This window comes from Dasypus novemcinctus, chromosome 16 (genome assembly GCF_030445035.2).
Source record: "Dasypus novemcinctus isolate mDasNov1 chromosome 16, mDasNov1.1.hap2, whole genome shotgun sequence".
Classification (NCBI taxonomy): Eukaryota; Metazoa; Chordata; class Mammalia; order Cingulata; family Dasypodidae; genus Dasypus; species Dasypus novemcinctus.
In genome coordinates, this window is record NC_080688.1 from 62,741,428 (window position 1) to 62,762,193 (window position 20,766).

General features: G+C 38.1%; 1 protein-coding gene across 1 annotated transcript in view; it reads right to left on the bottom strand.

Moving 5' to 3' along the window:
- The window catches only part of LOXHD1 (lipoxygenase homology PLAT domains 1), a 190,250-nt gene that overhangs the window by 109,230 nt on the left and 60,254 nt on the right, over window positions 1-20,766 (bottom strand). Inside the window, exons 9-12 of the mRNA XM_058277619.2 lie at window positions 6,837-6,972; window positions 6,262-6,422; window positions 5,147-5,233; window positions 4,599-4,734 (exon numbers count right to left, since the gene is read on the bottom strand). Of these exons, the coding sequence (XP_058133602.1) occupies window positions 4,599-4,734; window positions 5,147-5,233; window positions 6,262-6,422; window positions 6,837-6,972 (520 nt within the window). The remainder of the gene's footprint in view (window positions 1-4,598; window positions 4,735-5,146; window positions 5,234-6,261; window positions 6,423-6,836; window positions 6,973-20,766) is intronic.

The window sequence follows — 20,766 nt, forward strand, 5'->3', positions numbered from 1 at the left end:
AACTGAAATATAGCATTTCAGTTATGAATGTATGCGATAAATGAATTACAGTCGTATTCATTTCACCTGATTGGCAAAGAGGTCTGTGGAACAAAAAAGTCAAGAACCACAACTCTAGGGCTCTAGGGTCCATTTGGTTGGCAGTTCTCAGGGGTCCTGATTTCCTCCACAGGCCCTTCAGGGCCCACCTGCCACTGATGTCCCAAGCTCCTTCCTGGGAAGAAGTGTGTAGACAATTAAAAATAATTATATCATTAGACATGGGCAGTGAAAGACTTTAAACAGATGGGTAAGTACCAGAGTCTCTTGTACTTTAATTTTAAAATTACAGCTGAGTCTGATTAACAAGAAACTATGATTTCCAGCGCTTGAATGCAATGGTCTCATGCCCACTCATCAGTAATGTGTAATCACTTCTGCTGGCCACGCAGTGGAAAATGCTGATGTCATTCGTTTTACTCTCTATGTAGCTCCTGTGGGAAAGGCAAGGAGGAAATAAATTGTGATCCTGCGTGTGTTTCGTCCATGCCTCCCAACTTGTATTAATCATGCAATTGCTCCCCAAAGCTTCTCAGCTAACATATGTGACATTAATTGCTTACCTGACTGGCCCTTATTTTAAGTAAACTGGGAGCCCACAATTTTAATTAGAGAATTGACTTTAAATTGGTTTTTATTCATTTTATGTGCAACCAAAACTCTTCACTTGAGGGATGTCCAGTAAGTTCTGCACGTTATTCATTGATTTCAACTAGGGAAGTAAGGGGTTGCCACCAGCAATATTTGCTGTTAAAATGAAGCATCCAGACTAGGAAAAGAGTTCTGGGTTCTTGTTGAGGTGAGTGAGGCTGTATGTTCTAAATCCAAGAGAAATTTATGTGGGCTAGAAAGAACAGTTGCAGAAAGAAATTAGACTAGGGTAGGACTCCAAAGCACTGCCAAGGAACCCCAGAAGGCATCAAACTGCCTGTATAGCTAGGATGCCAGGGGACAGACAGTCCTTTAATTTTATGTTATTCATCAGAGAAATGTTTTTTCTCATCAAAATGTCTCCTTAATAGTATCATCGAAGTCAAAAACCAAATAATAGTTATGATATTCCCACGTATAGCACACTGTTTAAAAAGTTACAAGCATGTTTATTTTGCAAACTGAATAAACGCTCTTCTTTCACCCCTCCCACCATGGCTTGTCCTCATCTGTCAAATCCCCACCTATAGGTGACCTGGCACCAATGTCACTTCTCCAAGTTTCTCCCAACATCCTGGAAAGGAAGTTTACCGCTCTACCATGTTTCCACAGCATTCATTCACCAAGTTCTGCCAGTTCCACTTTCACAATATTTCTTGACTTTGTCTTCTCCTCTCCAGTCTACCCTCTCCCTGCTCTATTCAGGACCTCCTTTTCTCTCCCCAGGATGCCTGCTTGTAGGTTTGCCCCCTCAGATCCATCATCTATACACAAACAAGTAGGACAGTCTGATGGACTTCTCAGAAGGAACATGGGAAGGAAGGAACTAGAAGGAACTCAAGAGTGGGCTGATGTGCAAGCTGGGAGGGCAGGAGCTTGCGGCAGAGGGCGGGGCAAGGGGCTCAGAGAAGGAGCAGCTTTGGGGGGTGGGATCCAGGAGGGGCTGGGAAGTGGCTGGATACATGGGATGAGGACAGTAAAGAAGATGAGAACTAGGATGTGGATGAGCGGGCTTTCCACATGAACACTGAGATAATTGAGACAAAGGCTCCAAACCTTTAATATGCATAAAAATTACTTGGTATGATTGATAAAAATGCAGATGACAGGCATAGCTCTCAGAGAGTAATTCAGTATATCTGGGGTTAAGCACAGGAATCTGCAATTTAACAAAACTTCAGGCCATTTTGATATAGGTGGACCTTTGGCCACACTTTGAGAGACACCGTTCTAGGATAATGGCAGGAGTCGGGGTCTAGAGAATGACCAGGGGACTCGTTTTACCACCTTCAATGACAGAGTGGACGTCACCAGCTGGGGTAGAGGCAACACTGGGAGGACTCACAGCAAGCGTGAGAAGGCAGAGGGAGTCAAGAGGAGGGTCCTTCTTGCCTGGCTCCACAGAGATCTCAGGGGAGAATCAGGTTTTGGTCAAAGAAAGGAGGTGGAGGCAAAGAAGGGACTGGAACTTCTGAAATTTCTCTCTGTAAAAAACTCACTAAAAGGACCTTCATGTCACAGATTATTTTACAGATTCAAGCAAACAAAAAAGATTTGACTGACAAGGCTGGATGTTAGAAAGAAATCTTCTTCTGGAAGAAAATAAGGCTCACCCGATTGTGGAGAAGAAAAGAATTTATTCTCAATCTTGCAAGAAGGGGCGCACAACCAGAAAACACGGCTGGTGCCCCGAACAAAGAAGAATGACACAATTTATACCCCTAAGCCTAGCATGCAATCCCTTCCTCTGTTTCTCCATAGAATGGATACTTCAGAAGTGACAGCCTGTCCAAGAAGATCTAACTTTCCCACACAAAAGTTTGTGATTAACTGCTTCCCCCATCACATTCCAACCATTTTAGTTTTTACCTGCTTGCCTTTGCCAAATAAGGAATGGAATTTAGTGCTGAATTGGTATTGACTTAGCTCTTTCTTGGGCATCTTTTTTACTGCCTATAGGACTGGCTTAAGTTGGTTTCCTTTGTTGCTGTTTAACCCGGGAGTGGGAGACTGAGGCAGTAGGCTGCCAGGTTACATTAATCAATATTTTCTTCTTTTATGTGAAAACTAAACTAATCTTCGTTTCTTATACTGGAGGAAATAAGTAAACACAGCAAAATTTTGGACACTGCAAAGCAGAAAGAATGGTAAGTGACTTAGTAGAGTAGTTCTCAAACTGGGCTCTCCACCAGCTGCATTTCTGTATTACCTAGGAATTTGTTAGACAAGCAAATTCTTGTCTACCCCAGATCTACTGAATCAGAAACTGTGTGGGGACCCAGCAGTCTAGGTTTTAACGAGCTCTGCAGGTGAGCACCACTGACTTAACAGATGAGAGAAAATTGATCTGAGCCAGCGATTGTAAAATTCGAGAAGCAACCCTGCAAAAAAGCTCAGGAATGACAGCACCAGGTTAAGTGTAGAAGTAGGGAATGAAGAGCTAAAATCATGGGAATTGTTTGGAAAGATCCAGAAAGGAATTAGGTCCCAAGAACCTAATTCATCATATTTACAACAGGCTCAATTCTGGCACACAAGGGGGCCAGATGTACTTCTCTCTTCATGAGCTACATATTATAGAAAGACCCAAAGTTTTGAGGGACTCGTGCTATTTACCACATTTACAGAGAAACGAATGCCCTGTTTCAAGAAAGATAGATATTACTAAATGTTACAGTCAGGATAGTATCTTGGTATGGCCACTGAAACAGGAGTCAGGGGACCTCATTCTAGCTCTGACTCTGTCTCTAACTGGATAGCCACTACAAGAACTGTCTCAGTTTCCTCTTCTGCATCAGGCTATTTTCAGGGCCTTCGAACACAAGTATTCTATGATCATATATTTAATTATGAATGAAGACAACATAAAATAAAAGATACACAGTGTTAATTGCAAACATTACCTAATTATACTAACAGGTTAGAAAATCTCTTTTTGGATATTTGCTGTGTGGGGTTTCAATATGCTTAGTTTTCTGTGATTTTACCATATTACTCCATTATTTAAAAGAAATTAAGGACTATCACAAGCATGTAAAATAGGTACTATCTTAAGTGACAATTCTGATCAACTGGTAATGTCTGCTTAGAGGGCTATATTGAAGCCTATGAAGCCCATTTCAGACTCGGTGGGGGAGAATGCTGAGATCAATTAGTAATGTCTGCCAAGGAGAAAGGACAGGATATGTGCTGCGTATTCACCAACACTCTGCTATTATAACTTAGAGGCAAAATGACCTCCTTTTGACTCTTTCAATGTGGATGCTGGAATCCAGAATTAAAGCTAAATCTCTCTCTCACTGGTCTCAAATAGAAGCAAAAGATTCATCAGGCAGTAGCCAAGTATGGCTACAAGAACCCAGACCCATCCTTCCTTTTTGAAGAGCATTTCATGCATCATTTGTGGGGAGCAGGAGAACATTTCCTTTAATTTCAAGAGAACTATTGTTCAGTATAGATCAGGGGTTCTTAACAAAGGGTTGGTGAACTTAAATTGAAATTCAAAGAAACGTTATTCTTGTGGGGACATGCTAGTGCGGGTGTGATATATTTATTAAATAATACACGGTATAGTGTGGACTTGTAAGGGGTCCGTAGTTTTCACCTGACTGGCAAAGGGGTCCATGGAACAAAAAGCTTAAGAACCACTGGTGTAGATTCTCATCCCCTCATAAATAACCAGAAGACCCACAAATCCCCTTCCCATGTGGTAGAGCTCTAGCATCATGTCTTAGTGATGGCATCTCCAAGCCAATTTTGAAACCGGGACTTTCTAAACCCACCTTGGCATACAGAGGCTTGATGATGCAGTGTTGAAAGAAGTATCAGCCCATGGGCCAGGCCCACAATGGTACGTCAAGCAGGAGTTCCACGGCCACCCCCAGGGTGGGTAGTTAGTCAGTACTTACTGCCCATTATCCTCCGCACTGTTGGGCCTTCTGCAGTCATTTCCCTCACGATCTCATTGTCATCCTCATTGGCATCCAGCCAGCGATTGCAGTTGAAATTATACTTGTCCTTGGTCAGAGTATTCATCAGGGTCATCTGGAACAAAGCCCTGGAATGAGCAAGTGGGTGTACTGGAGATACGCGTATCACACCTTGGGGTATCTGTTCTTCTGTCTCATCTCAAGGAGACCAAGATCACCCCCTGGAGATGATCCTTGTGGAAGGCAGAGTGCCAGGTTAATGTTTTTCTCCTGGCTCTCCTGGAGACCCACACTTGCAGGCTGGGGCAGAATCCCAGCTCTCTGGGCACCTGAACATTTTTTCCATGTACTTTGGAAGTCCTCTCCCCTATAAGGAACTCCCTGTGTCCTGTGTCCAAATTCAGGTTCCACCATCACCCTCATCCTATTAAATACAGAGGTAAACTTATGTGACAGGGTCATTAGAAAGGGACCGTCGTGGTTTCTCTCCCAACTACCTCCCACCCCCCCAAGATGATGCATCTCACCCTTTCTAAATGCCATCCAGATCCAGGGCTTGTTTTATCATGCCAGGCCCGAATCTTATAAAACCTGCCGAGATCCGGGAGCTCAATCTGTGGTGATAAATAAAAAGATTTGAGTGGGCAGAACCAAGTGAAATGTGTCTTCTTCATAGCTAACCCGCTGCCAAGAGGGCACCTGCCTTGGAATCTTTCCTCAGCAGTAAGGATGGGTTGGCTTCAAGCCACCCCCACACACTCTACCCTCTCATGCCCCCTGTTACTGGAGGCATGTGAGGGCAAGACAGCCAAGAGCTAGAGTGTATGTGGTCTTGGCTGGTGAAATTGAATAAAAATAACTGACCCACAGCGGGATCCAGCCTAAAGAAGATCATCCAAGCAACAAACATCCAATAACGAAATCTGTATGGCAACCCTGCATATTAGCACAGGCCCACAGCCCCAGAACTCTGCTGGGCACTGAAGCAGCTACAAAGATCAATACAGCAGTCATGCCCTTTCCTTAGGGGCTCACAATCTGATGGGGAAGACAAGTTACATAAAGAGCACTGGACCAAGTGTTATAACAGAGGTACCAACGAGGTGCTCTGAGAGGAGGCTGGCATCGGGGCATGCATCTCTTTACAAAAAATTCCTGCCTAAAGGTCAAAGCAGTATTTCCAATGGCAAACAAACCCTGCTCTAGTTATTTATATACCAGAAAGTTTTGAAGCTGGATTTCTTTTAGAATGTTCTAAAATTCTTACTTTCCCTTAAATTTGGTCCTTGCCCTTCAATTCAGTTGATGGGACAGTTTCACACCAATTGTGTTCAGTCTCATTTCTACAAAGATTCCCCACCCAGACCATGACACACTTGCTTCTTGCCCCAGGCTTATTTCTGTACTATTAGATTCAGAAGAAGGGCCTAGGGACAGGTTTAAATTGCATCTCATTCAATACATTGCCTGTAAATCATCCAATGTGCCACTGCTTGCAGTGGCCTCAAGTCTCCATTGTAACTTTGTCTTCAAACTTGACCCAAACTTGGCTTAGAAAACCAGAATCCCCCATGACAAATACATTCTACTCCCCTTCCCCTTTCCTCCTCCTCCCTACCACCCCATTCTGCTTCTCTCCTACCCTAAACTTCTCGATCTTGCCTGGTTTGAACCACTTGTTGTTGGGGTTCAGGAGAATCTCATCCGTGCGCCCCTTCTGCCCATAAATCTGGATGAAGATGGGAGAGTTGGTTCCAGCCTTCTTCAGATCGGTAGTCCAGACCCACAGAGACCAAGGGAATTCTACAGAGACAGATCAAATTGTACCACACACTTTAAGAAGTGAAGAGCTATTTATCCTACCAGTGGGGTAGAGGGAAAATCAAAGGTGATCAGGATGGATGGGCAGTTTATGAATAGTGTGTGCCACTCTCAGAAACCCATTAGAACAGATGCCAAGTCTAGGAAGCAAAGGATTTGTTGCTTTTTAAAAGAGGTGCCTTAATGCTCCTCTTAAAGGCTGAAGCCTTTTAGCATGTTTTAAATAGTGTGAAGAGTCGACTCTACTCCCTGTGTCTGTATATGCAGAGTGCTCTGTGAACCATCCACTTTAACATCTAGCCCATCTCAACAGCTTATTAAATTTGGGGACACTGGAGTATCAGCCTTTGCTGGCCCTCTCTGAAAGGTCATCAGGTCTGGGTACCCTACACCTACTTTTCAGCCTCTTCTTCCTAAGAGACACCATCTCGTAGAGCTGCCGCTCAATCAGCCCATCCACCTTCTTCTCATCCAGCCAGTTGTTGCAAGGGAAGGTCTGCTGGATGCCAGTGAAGGGGCACAGAATCACCACCTGCAGAAGAGACACCACAAGAGTCGCCTGCTGTGGGTCCCCCCACTGGGACGCCTCACAATGCACCAGCCCCCTCAGCCCCATGTTAGAGGATGTCAACATTAGGACCCTTCAGGGAATGGCAACTTCTTCTTCCCTCTCATTTCCCACCCCATGATATCTTAGATCTAGAAATACCTCCTCAAGAAGTCTTCCAAAGTAGTAGCATCCATCCTCCAATCCTCTAGACCAAATCTGAAATCTCTTCCTCTATATACACTCTTTGAACACAATATTTCTTTATGCACATTATAAAACACCAGTTAATCTGAATGAAATTAACTAGAATACTAAATTAATTTGCCATTATTGTTTTGTAGGGGGAAAGGGTAAATTACATGAAAACAATATCTGGAAATTAATGTGGATAAATTTCCCTCTTCTGGTCTTGGTTCTCATTCACCTGTTTCTCCTACACCTTCTCTATCTCCATTCATATTTGGAACTCATGGATTTAGAACACAGAAGGACTCTTAGAATCTATCTATCCCAGGCTTCTTCTATCGTGGCTTTCAAAGGGATGTTCCTGACACACTACAGAATCTTCTACCTGCAAAGAAATTTTGACAGTTCACAATGGATTCTCAGCTTTACACTCTTTTTAAATTTAAAACTAACATAGAGTGCTGGCCCACACAGGAGTGCTTGCCCATGCAGAGAACTGGTGCAGCAAGATGACACAACAAAAGGAGACACAGGGAAGAGATAATAACAGATGCAGTAGACCAGGGAGCTGAGGTGGCATAAGAAAATGATCACCTCTCTCCAACTCCGGAAGGTCCCAGGATTGATTTCCGGAGCCACCTAATTAGAATACAAGCAGACACAGAAGAGCACATAGTGAATGGACATAGAGAGCAGACAATGGAGGGAGGGGAGAAAAATAAATAAAAATCTTAAAAAAACACACACAACTAATCTGACCCTCTTATTGGTCAAGCATTTTGACTAACCACTAGCTTACTGGGTATTTGTTAGTTGTTCATGTTTATTTTATTTCAGTTGACTGTAACTTCCTTAACTGGGATTGTTACTCCTAGGGGTACTCTGGTATGTCTGAGAATTCTCCTCATACTATCTAACTGTTAGGGCCGGAAGGAACCTGAATGTGTGAGAAGCGCCAAGGGAAGAGGAGATCAGAGAGGAAGCAGGGAGTGTGTACCCCTCAACTGCCCAGAGAAATACTCCCCCTTTAGAGAGGTGATGGCTAAGGACCACGGCAGCAGCCCCCTCAAACAATATGGTCTTCGAATACAAATGTATTGACAATATAGCCCACACCCGCCACGCATTCAACTAATGGAAACGCTGAGGTCCAGAACAGGAAATAAAGCCCCAAGTTTGCATAGTTATTTACAGACAGAACAAGGAATATAAATGCTCCTTACTCCTAACAATCACTCTGGGACCTTTTCTACCCAACAGCAACAATCTTGGGAGTGCCTAGTTATGGCTGAGGTCTGCTGGGAGCCACTGTTGCACTCAGGGTTTTATGCTGAAGATTCTATGTGCCCACATACTGAGAAGTGACTAATACATAGGCAAAGTCGGAAGGCAGCCAGGCGGGTCATCAGAAAGGTAGAACCACTAACGTATTTTAAAGTTTTTCCTTTTTTCCTTCCACTGAGCAAATACTGCAGTTGTCTTTTTTTTTTTTTTTTTTACTTTTTATTATAATAACATATATGTATCCATTTTAACCACTTTCAAATGTACAATTCAGTAGTATTAATTACATTCACAATATTGTGCTACTATCATCAAAAGCCATTCCCAACTTTTTCATTACCTTAATCAGAAACTGCACCTATTAAGCAATAACACCCTCTTCTCCTCCCCTGCCATTACCAGGTAACCTAGAATCTACTTTCTGTCTCTATGAAATTTGCTTGTTCTAGGTATTTCATATAAGTGAGATCATATAGTATTTATCTTTTTGTGTCTGGTTTATTTCACTCAATATTATGTCTTCAAGGTTCATCCATGTTGTAGCATACATCAGTACTTTATTCCTTTTTACAGCTGAATAATATTCATTATGTTTATATACTACATTTTGTTTATTCATTTATCTGTTGATGGACACTTGGGTTGCTTCCACCTGTTGGGTACTGTGAGCAATGCTGCTACAAACATTGGTGTACAAATATCTATTCGAGTTCCTGCTTTCAATTCTTTGGGGCATATGCCAAGAAGTAGGATTGCCAGGTCATATGGTAATTCTATTTTTAACTTTCTGAGGCACCAAAACACTGATTTCCATAGTGGCAGCACCATTTTACAATATCACCAGAAATGTATAAGGGTTCCTATTTCTCCACATCCTCGCCCATATTTATTTTCTGTTTTTTAATAACAGTCATCTTAATGGGTTTGAAGTGGTATCTCATTGTAGTTTTGATTTGCATTTCCCTGATGACCAATGATGTTGAGCAGTTCTTCATCTGTTTATTGTTCATTCATACATCTTCTTTGGAAAAATACCTATTCAAGTTATTTGCCTATTTTTTTAAAAAACAAATCAATTTTATTAATACATATTAATAAAGCATACAATTGATCCCAAGTGATCTGATATAATCACATAGTTATGTATTCATCACTTCAATCATTATTAGAGTGTTTTCATTATTTCATTAATAATAGTATAAAACAAAAAACAAACAACAAACACCTTTCAATCTCTCCAAGCTTCCCCTGCCATACATAGCTGCTATTTCTAGCTATTCTTACACATTTATGTATTTATTTTTAAGCAGTTTTATTGAGATATATCCACATACCAGATGATCTTCCAAAGTGTATAATCAGTGGCTTTTAGTATAATCACAATGTTGTGTATTCATCACCACAAATGATTTTAGAACAATTTCATTACTCCAAAAAGAAAAACCCTACACTCTTTAGCAGTCCCCTCTCAATCCCTCTATCCTCCCCAGCCTTACATAACCACTAATCTAATTTCATCTTTATAAATTGATTTATATTTACATTTTATATAAATGGAATCATACAATATGTAGTACTTTATGTCTGCTTTCTTTCACTTAGCATAATGGTTTTTTGGTCTGATATTAACATCTTGTAATATTAACATATATTAGTTCAGTTTCAAATAAAAACAGTCTTATATATGCAATTTTACCCATATTCATATTTCACATGCAGTATTACTATGTTATACATTCCCATGTTATATTTTTTAGCTTTACTTTTAGTAATATACATGACTTTAGATTTTCTCTTTAAACCACTGTCAGATGCATGTAATAGCACTGCTAGTTAGAACGTTAGGTTGTGCTTTCACCTTTTCTATTAATTTCCAAAGATAAACACACATCGTTTTTACCAATTCTGCACAAGTTAACCCTCAGCTTTCCATTCTCTAAACACATCCTATTCTCTGGTGACCTATATTGAAGTTACTAATTCTATGAGATTACACAATATATTTAGTTCATAGTAGCACAATCATACAGTATTTGTCCTTTTGTGTCTGACTTGCTTTACTCAATGTAATGTTCTCCAGGTTCATCTGTGTTGTCATATGCTTTATGACTTCATTTCTTCTTACAGCTGCATACTATTCCATCATGTGTATACATCACAGTTTGTTTATCCATTCATCAGTTGGTGGTCACCTGGGTTGCCTCCAACTTTCAACAATCGTGAATAACAACCTCTATGAACATCATTATGCAGATGTCTGTTCACGTTACTGCTCTCAGTTCTTCTGAGTGTATATGGGTCACGTGGCAAATCTATACTCAACTAATTTAGGAACTGCCAAACAGTCTACCAACAGTTGGTAAGTGGGTCTATCTCTCCACATCTTCTCCAATACTTGTACTTCTCTGTCTTTTTAGTAGTGGCCATTCTAATAGATGTAAATGAGATATTATAGCTTTGATTAGCATTTTCCTAACTGCTAGTGATGCTGAACATTTTTTCATGTTTTTTTCCCCTTTGTATTTCTTCTTTGGACAAATGTCTATTCAAGTTTTTGCCCATTTTTTAATCTGGTCATTTGTCTTTTTATTGTTGAGTTGTTATATCATAGATATTAAGCCATTATCAGATATGTAATTGCAAAATATATTTCCCATTGTTTGTTGCCTTTTCACCCTATTGATAAAGTCCTGTGAGGTGCAAAAGTGTTTAATTTTGAGGAGGTCCCATTTATCTATTTTTTCTCTTGTTGCACGGGCTTTGGGTATAAGGTCCAAGAGAGCACCGCCTACCACAAGATCTTTAAGATGTTTCCCTACATTTTCTTCTAGTAGTTTCATGGTCCTGGATTTTATATTTAGTTCTTTGATCCATTTTGAGTTGATTCTTCTATAGAGAGTGAGATAGAGGTCCTCTTTTATTCTTTTGTTTATGGGTATCCAGTTCTCCCAGCACCATTTGTTGAAGAGGCTGTTTTGTCCTGTTAGCATGGCTTTGGTAGGTTTGTCAAAAACCAGATGACCATAGAGGTGAGGGTTTATATCTGGGCTCTCAATTCTATTCCATGGAGCAATGTGTCTATCTTTATACTAATACCATGCTGTTTTGACCACTGTAGCTTTGCAATATGTTTCAAGGTCAGCAGGGAAAATTCTTTCCACATTGCTCTTCTTTTTTAGAATGCTTTTGGTTACTCAGGTGCATTTCCCTTCCAAATGAATTTGGTAATTACCTATTCCATTTCTGTAAAGTAGGCTGTTGTCATTTTGATTGGTATTGCAATGAACCTATAAATCAGATTGGGTAGGATTGACATCTTCACAATATTTACTCTTCCAATCCATGAACATGGAATGTCTTTTCATTTGTTTAGGTCTTCATTGATTTCTTTTAGCATTGTTTTGTAATTTTCTGCATATAGGTTCTTTACTCCTTTGGTTAAATTGGTTTCTTTGAGTCTTTTTGTTGCTATTATAAATGGAAATTTCCCCTGATTTCCTCCTCAGATTGTTCACTACTAGTGTACAGAAACATTACTGATTTTGCATGTTGATCTAGTATCCTGTCACTTTGCTGAACTCATTTATTAGCTCAAGTAGCTTTGTCATAGACATTTCAGAATTTTGTAAATATAAGATCATGTCATCTGTGAATAGTGAAATGCTTTTTATTTTTCTTTTCTTGTCTAATTGCTCTAACTAGAACTTCAAGCACAATGTTGAATAACAACAGTGACAGTGGGCATCCTTGTCTTCTTCCTGATCTTAGAGGGAAAGCTTTCAATTTCTCCCCATTGATATGACATAGGCTGTGGATTTTTCATAGATGCCCTTTATCATATTGAGGAATTTTCCATCTATTTCTATCTTTCAAAATATTTTTATCAAGAAAGGATGCCGGGTTTTGTCAAATGCCTTTTCTGCCTCAATTGAGATGATCATGTGTTTTTTTCTTTCAATTTGTTAATGTGGTGAATTATGTTAATTGAATTTCTTATGTTGAACCACCCTTGAATATCAGGAATAAATCCCACTTGGTTATGGTGTATAAGTCTTTTGATAAGCTGTTGGATTTTATTTGCAAGGATTTTGTTGGGAATTTTTGCATCTATGTTTATTAGAGAGATTGGTCTGTAATTTTCTTTTCTTGTAGTGTCTTTATCTGACTTTGGTATTAGGGTGATGTTCACTTCATAAAACGTATTGGTAATTTTCCCTCCTCTTCACATTTTTGGAAGAGTTTAAACAGGATTGGTGTAATTGTTCTCAAAATGTGTGGTAGAATTCACTTGTGAAGCCATCTGATCCTGGATTTTTCTTTGTTGGGAGATTTTCTATGATGGATTTGATCTCTTTAAAACGTGATTGGTTTGTTAAGTTCTTGTATTTCTTGTACCATCAGTGTAAGTTGTTTATGCATTTCTAGGAATTTGTCCACTTCACCTAGTTTGTCAAGTTTGTTGGCATATAGTTTCTCATAATATCCTCTTATGATCCTTGTTTTTCTGTGGGGTCACTCATAACTTCCTTCTTTCATTTCTGACTTTATTTATTTGCATCTTCTCTCTTTTTCCCCTTGTTTGTCAATTTTATTGATATTCTCAAAGAACCAGTTTTCATTTTGTTGCTTTTCTCTCTTGTTTTTTTTGTTCTCAATTTCATTTATTCTTACTCTCATCTTTACTATTTCTTTCCTTTTGCTTGCTTTGGCATTGGTTTTCTGTTCTTTTTTTTTTTTTTTTCTAGTTTCTTCAGTTGTTCTGTTAGGTCCTTGATTTTTAAATATAAGCATTTAGGGCTATAAACTTCCCTCTCAGCACTGCCTTTACTGTATACTATAAGTTTTGATAAGTTGTGTTCACATTTTCATTCATCTCAATATATTTACTAATTTCACTTACAATTTCTTCTTTGACACACTGATTATTTAGGAGTGTGTTGTTCAACCTCCACACTTTTGTGATTTTACCTCTTTCCCATCTATGATTGATTTCCAATCTCATTCCATTATGATCCAAGAAGGTGCTTTATATAATCTCAGGCTTTTTATATTTATTGAGACCTGCCTTGTGACCTAGCATGGGAGAAAGATCCATGAGCACTTGAGAAAAATGTACAACCCACTGAGTGTGGGTGCAATGTTCTGTATATTTCTGTTAGGTTTAGCTCATTTATCATATTGTTTAGTTCTCTTTTTCCTTGTTGATCTTCTGTCCAATTGTTCTATTTAATGATGTGAGTGGTGTACTGAAGTATCCACCTATTATTGTAGAGATGTCTATTTCTCCTTTCAGTTTTGCCAGAGTTTGCCTCATGTATTTTGGGGTACCCTGGTTAGATGAACAGGTATTTATGACTTCCTGGTGGATTATCCCTTTTATTAATATATAATGGCCTTCTGTATGTCTCATAACTTTTTTTGCATTTCAAGTCTGTTTTGTCTGATATTAGTATAGCTGCCTCTGCTCTTTTTTGGTTACTATTTGCATGGAGTATCTTTTTCCAGCCTTTCACTTTCACTTACAATTTCCCTGGGTCTAAGGTGATTCTCTTGTAGGCAGCAAATGGATAGCTCATGATTTTTATCCATTCTGTCAGCCTACATCCTTTGATTGGGGAATTTATTCCATTCACATTTGATGATATCACTATAAATGCATTATTTACTTCCACCATTTTATTCTTTGGTTTTCATATGTCACATCTTTTTTTCATCTGTCTTTTTATTCTTTTGGTTATCCTTTCTCATATTCTTGTCTTCTATACTCTCCTCCAAGCCTCTCTTTCTTGTCTTTTTCTTTCAGGCTGTAAGACTCCCTTTATTATTTCCTGTAATGGTGATTACTTTTTATGAACTCTCGGTTTCTGTTCATTTGTAAATATTTTAAACTCACCTTCATATTTGAAGGACAATTTTGCTGGATAAAGAATTCTTGGCTAGCAGTTTTTCTCTTTTAGTGTCCTAATTGTATCATACCACTGTCTTCTAACTTCCATGGTTTCTGATAAGAAAGCCACACTGTTTTGCTAGCTGTCCTTTGTATGTGATGGTTTGCTTCTCCCTTGCTACTCTTAGAATTTTCTCTTTATCTTTGACATTTGGCATACTGAGTAGTATGTGTCTTGGAGTATATTTATTCTAATTGGGGTACACTGTGCTATTTGGACATTTAAGTTCATTTCTTTCATGACAGTTGGGAAATTTTCAGCCATTATTTCCTCAAATACTCTGTCTGCCCCTTTTCCCTTCTCTTCTCTCTCTGGAACACCCATGACACGTATATTGTTGCATTTCATGTTATCATTCAACTTCCTGAGCCACTGCTCAATTTTTTCCATTTTTTTCTCTCTTTAGTTTCAGCTGTTCTGTCTTATGTATCACTTATTCTTTCTTCTATTACTTTGAGTCTGTACTTGTGTGTCTCTAATGTGTTTTTTAAATCATACTTATCATGTCTTTCATTCCCATGAGCTCTTTTACTTTTCTATTAAGATTTTCAAATTCTTCTTTTTGCTTGCTAAGTATATTTTTGATGTCCTTTATCCCTTTAGCCATATTCTTTCAGCTCATTAATTTGATTTTGGAAATTTGTGTGCACCTTGGTCATTAGTTTTCTCAATCCTGTGTCTCTTCTGAGACTTTGATACATTCCTTTTCTGGGACATTTCTTCCACTCTCTTAATATGTATTGTAATTTTTTGCTAATGTCTAGGCATCTGATTAGGATAGTGAATTTACCCAGATGTGCAATTTCTCTCTCTTTTGTAGGAATTTAGTGGCAGGACAATGTATGTTACTGCTGTTCTTTGATTCTTGGTTCAGCCTGATCTGGGTCTTTAGGACTGTTCCTGTTAGTTACTCAAATTGGGCCTGGACCCAATAATGGGTTGCAGACCCACTTCCAAGGGCCTTGGGGAGGAAGGCTGGAAATGCTGGAAAAAGCTTCTCTTACTAATTTACTTTTAATTTCCTCATGTGCACTTCCTTGGTCTGCCAGCCGATGACACTCTTTGGCAGCCCTTTCAGTTCAAAGCCTGTGAGAGTGTGTTTGCTGTGACAGGGATGGGATCAATGTGATAGAGGATCCTGCCTGGATGTTTAAAGCCTTGTAATTCAGACTTTCTCAGAGGCAGTGATCCAACCTTTGCTGGCAGTCCCTTTGTTTTCCAAGGTACAGAATAATTCCACTCCCTTCTGTGTCTTCAACAACCAGTTCTGGTCAGTAGAGGGAAGACTGGGAGGGTTGGATCTCTTTAGTTCCTTCCTGGTTCCCATGGCAAACAATGGTGTGGCCCCGCCTGGCCTGGAAGGCCTTCTGGGACACAGCAGACCAAATTTGTGGGTCAAAAGCTGAGTCAGCCTTAGACTGTGTCCTTCTCTCTCTTCTTTCATGGGGAGGTGGATTGCAGGTACCCCTTCTGTATCTAGCCACCAGCCCCAAAACCTGAGAATTCGAAATTGTCTATAGGGTGGGGAGGATGCCCACAGTAGGAGCTGCCACTTTAACTCACAGTTTTGCTGTCATTCTTTTCCTTTGCCCCACTCTCTTCTGGGCAGTGTCCAGCCTTCCCCTGGTGTCTTAAACCCTACGGGATTTTTTTTCCAGCCTGTTTCTGCCTGTCCTCTAGTTAATTTTCTGGAAGAGAAGAGAGTCTCATGTCTTAATAGTCTACCATTTTCTGGAAGTCTTGCCTTTTTTAAATGGGTTATTTGTCTTTTTGATGTTGAGTTATTGTTGCTGCCTCCCTTCACCCCTCCTCCTAGCCTTTGTTATCTCCCTTTTCCAGCCGTTGCTATCCTTCCCGCCAGTCCCGTCCACTTAGCCAACTCATAATCTGCCCCCTTTCTTAATCACCGCCTACTTCATAGCCGCCTGCACAGTTCCGCCTATCCACTACCGCCCCGTAGTTTACCCGCCCCAATTCCTACCCCTCCCTTGACCCGACCTTATATAATCAAGTGTATTTCCGCAATAAATTGGACTAGCTCATTCTCACAGGCTGTCTCCGTGGTTTTTACCGCGCGTCCCCCACGCCTGGAGAACCTAGGCCTACGCGTTGGCCTAGGGGCTCACCGCCGAGCCGTGGAAGCCCGCCCGGTCCTCGTAGGTTGCTAACTTAGAGTAGCAGCCCACAGCAGGGGTTGCTAACTTAGAATAGCAACTCTCAGCAAGTTATAGCACTTCTTTAAATATATTCTGGATATTAAATCCTTATCAGATATAAGGCTAGCAATTATTTTCTCCCATTCTATAGGCTGTCTTTTCATTCTCTAGATAATGTCATTTGAAGCACAAAAGTTTTTTAAAATTTTGATAAAGCCCAGTTTATCCATTTTTCTCTTCCAAACACAAATCTACAATTATAGTTGGAGACTTCAACACTGTTCTCTCAGTAAATGTTAGAGGAACTAGACAGATAATTCATAAAGATATAGAAGAATTCAACACCATAAACGAACAGGATCTAATCAATATTATAGATATCCAGCAAACATAAGTAGAATACACATTCTTTTCAAGGGCCTAAGGAATATACACCAAGATAACCATAAACTAGGCCATAAAATAAAGATTGATATATTTAAAAGAACTGAAATCATACACAGTGTTTTCTCTGACTACAATGGGATCAAACCAGAAGTAAACAACAAAAAGATAGGAAAATCTCCAAATACTTGGAAACTGAATGACACACTTATATATAATCAATGGGTCAAAGATGAAGTCTCAAAGGAAATAAAAAATACATTGAGTTGAATGGAAATTAAAATAAAACATATCAATATTTGTGGAAAACAGGTAAAGAAATGTAGAGAGTGGAATTTATAGTGCTAAATGTTTACATTTAAAAAGCTGAAAAGTCTCTAATAATCTAAGTTCCTACCTCAAGAACCTAAAAAAGAAAAGCAAAATAAACCCAAAGCAAGGTGATGGGAAGAAAAATAAAGATAAGTGCAGAAATCCATGAAATTGAAAATAGAAAAACAAAATAGAAAATGAATAAAACAAAGTTGGTTCTTTGAATAATAGATCAATAAAATTGATACCCTTCTGGCAGTGCTGAAAAAGAAGAGAGAAGTCACAATTATCAATATCAAGAATGAAACTGGGGATATCGTCACAAACTGCGGATATCAAAAGAATAATAAGTGAATACTAGAATAATTCTACATGCATAAAATTCCTAATCATTTTATTATTTTAGTATTACTTTATAACCCAAACCAGACAAAGATAGTATTAAAAAACACTATATACAAATATCTCCCATAAATATAGATACAAAAACCCTTAACAAATAAGATTCAGAAATAAATAAAATAACTATATACCATGACAAAGTAGGGTTTATTGCAGAAATACAAGGCTGGTTCATTATTTGGAAATCAATACAGTACACTATAATCAATATAATACACTATAATCTGCTTAAGAAGAAAAATAGCAATTGAAAAAATTTAACATCCTTTCATGTTAAAAAAAAAAAAATAAGCATAGAGCAGAATTTCCTCAACCTGATAAAGAGCACCTACAAAAAAACTGAGAGGTAACATCCCTATTAGTAAAAGACTGAATGATTCCCCCTAAGATTGGAAACAAGGCAAAGATGCCCACTTTTACCAGTCTTATTTAACATAGTTCTAGAAGTTCTTGCCAGTGCAGCAAGGCAAGAAAAGTAAATAAAAGTACACAGATCAGAAAAGACGAAATTAAACTGTCCCTATTTCCAAAATACATGATTTTCCATGTAGAAAATTCTAAGCAAACTACAAAACACTGATGGAAGAAATCAAAGATTTAAATAAATGGAGAATTATACTGTATTCATGAATTGAAAGACTCAACATAATAAATATGCCAATTCTCTCCAAAGACAGGTTTAACAAAATTCATGTCAAAATACAACCAAAATTTTTGTACAAGAATGTTCATATAAGTTTTATTCACAATAGCCTAAAAGCTTGAAACAACCCAAATGCCCATCAACACTTGAATGGATAAATAAATTTTTGTGTACCTAACAATGGAATACTACTTAGCAATGAAAAGGATTAATTGCTCATACATGAAACAGCATGGATGAATCTCAAAATCATTATGCTGAGTGAAAGAAGCTAGGCACAAAAAGTGCATATATGATTCTCTCTATATGAAATTGCTAGAAAAGACGAATTTAGTCTATAGTGACTGAACACCAATTAGTGGTTGCCTGGGGTGGTCAGGATTGACTTCTGAGAAGAGCACAAGGCAAAAATTTGGAGATGGTGGAAACGTTCTATATCTTGATTCTGGTTATCATTATATGGTATATACATTTGTCAAAACTCACAGTTTTAACAATTGTGTGCTTTATTGTATGTAACATATTTCAATGAAGTTGGTTTTGATATTAAACAATAAAATTAACATTACTTTGAGAAAAAATTATAGCATTATCTGCCATATGAGAAAAGGCTAAAAATTAATGTGTTAAGGGTCCAATTTAATAATTTAGAAAAATAGCAATGAAATAAACCCAGAGCATTTTAAAATAAAGAGATAAAGTAGAGAGCAGAAATCAATGAAAAAAGAAGTAGAGGTAAAATAGAAAGTATTATCAAAGCCAAAGGTTGATCCTTTGAAAGAACTAATAAAATAAACAATATTCTTGTAAGAATTATATTTTTAAAGGGAGAAGGCATGAATAAGTGATATTAGGAATGAAAAAAGAATCAAAATTGCAAATGCAACAGAGATTAAGAAGATTAAAGAATAATGTACAGAACTTTATTCTAATATTTTTGAAAAATGATATAAAATGCACAAAGTTCTAGAACTATAATTCAATAACATGGATGCAACTATAAATAGGAAGTATGAATAATCATACAAAAAATTTTTTTAAAAAACATGAATTTAGTAATTTTCTCTCACGCGAACATATATACACACATATATATACACATAAGCCTTCACAAATTTTCAGGAGAGTTCAACCAAACATTTGGAGAACAAGTGATTTAAATTTTATACACCAACTTTCAGGAGAGGGAATACATCCAATTTCCTTCTAGGATCAAAACCAGTCAAGAACTATATGAAAAAGGGAAAGTAAGGGCTAATCTTGCTCATGAACACAGATTTTGAAGTGTGTAAAATATTGACCAACTAATTCCAGTAACATACACAATTATAATCCATTATGACCAAGTCTGGCTTATTGAAATAGACTTGGTCAACCATTAGACAATGCACTCATATAACTCACAAAATTAATATACTCTTAATAAGAGACAAAACCATATGACTATCACAAAAAGTGCAGAAAAAACATTTGTGGTGGTTTGAAACTGTATGTACCACCTCCCTCCGCCCCAAATATGTTCTTAAATCTAATTCATTCCTATGAGTGAGAACCCATTTTAAGTAGAATCTTTTGATGGGGCTACTTCAGCTAAGGTATGACCCACCTCTATTAGGAAGGGTCTCCATCCCATTACTGAAGTCCTTATAAGTGGAATGAAATTCAGACACAGAGAAAGTCACAGGAAGCAAGAATCTGAAACAGAACTTGGAAGAGACCAGAAGATGCCACCATTGTGCTTTGCCAAGTGGCAAAGTAACCAAGGATCCCTAGCAGCCAGCTCCAGAATGACAGTCTGAGAGGAGTAAGCGTGAGCTTGATGATGCCTTGATTTGGATATCTTCCCAGTCCCCAAACTGTGAGCAACTAAATTCCTGTTGTTTAATCTGACCTATTTCATGGTATTGCTTAAACAGCCTAGGAAACTAAAACAATATTCAACAAAATTTAACATATATTCATAATAAAAACTCTTACAAATGTAAAAACAGAAGGGAAATTCCTTAATCTGATAAACAATATCTACCAAAAACAAAAAACAAAAAAAACCCACACACAATTAGCTAAATAAAACAGGAGGAGTCTTTCCTTTAAAATCAGAAATAAAACAAAGATGCTCACTATTGACACTCTGTTCATGTTCAGCATTGGTCCTAACCCATGCAGTAAAATAAGAAAAATAAATTAAAAATACAATCTTTGACAAGAAAGAAACTTTGCAAACTGTCATCATTCACAGACAATATAACTGTCCACAGAGAAAATACCAAAGAATCTATAGACAAATGATCAGAATTAAGAGTTTTAGCAAGATGGTTATATATAAACTCAATGTACAAGAAGTAATTATATTTCTACATCAGCAACAAATTGTTAGAAGATATAATTTTAAGAGATATGACTTACAATAGCAACAAGAACTATAAGGTATATATGAAATAGAAAATATATACCTACATTG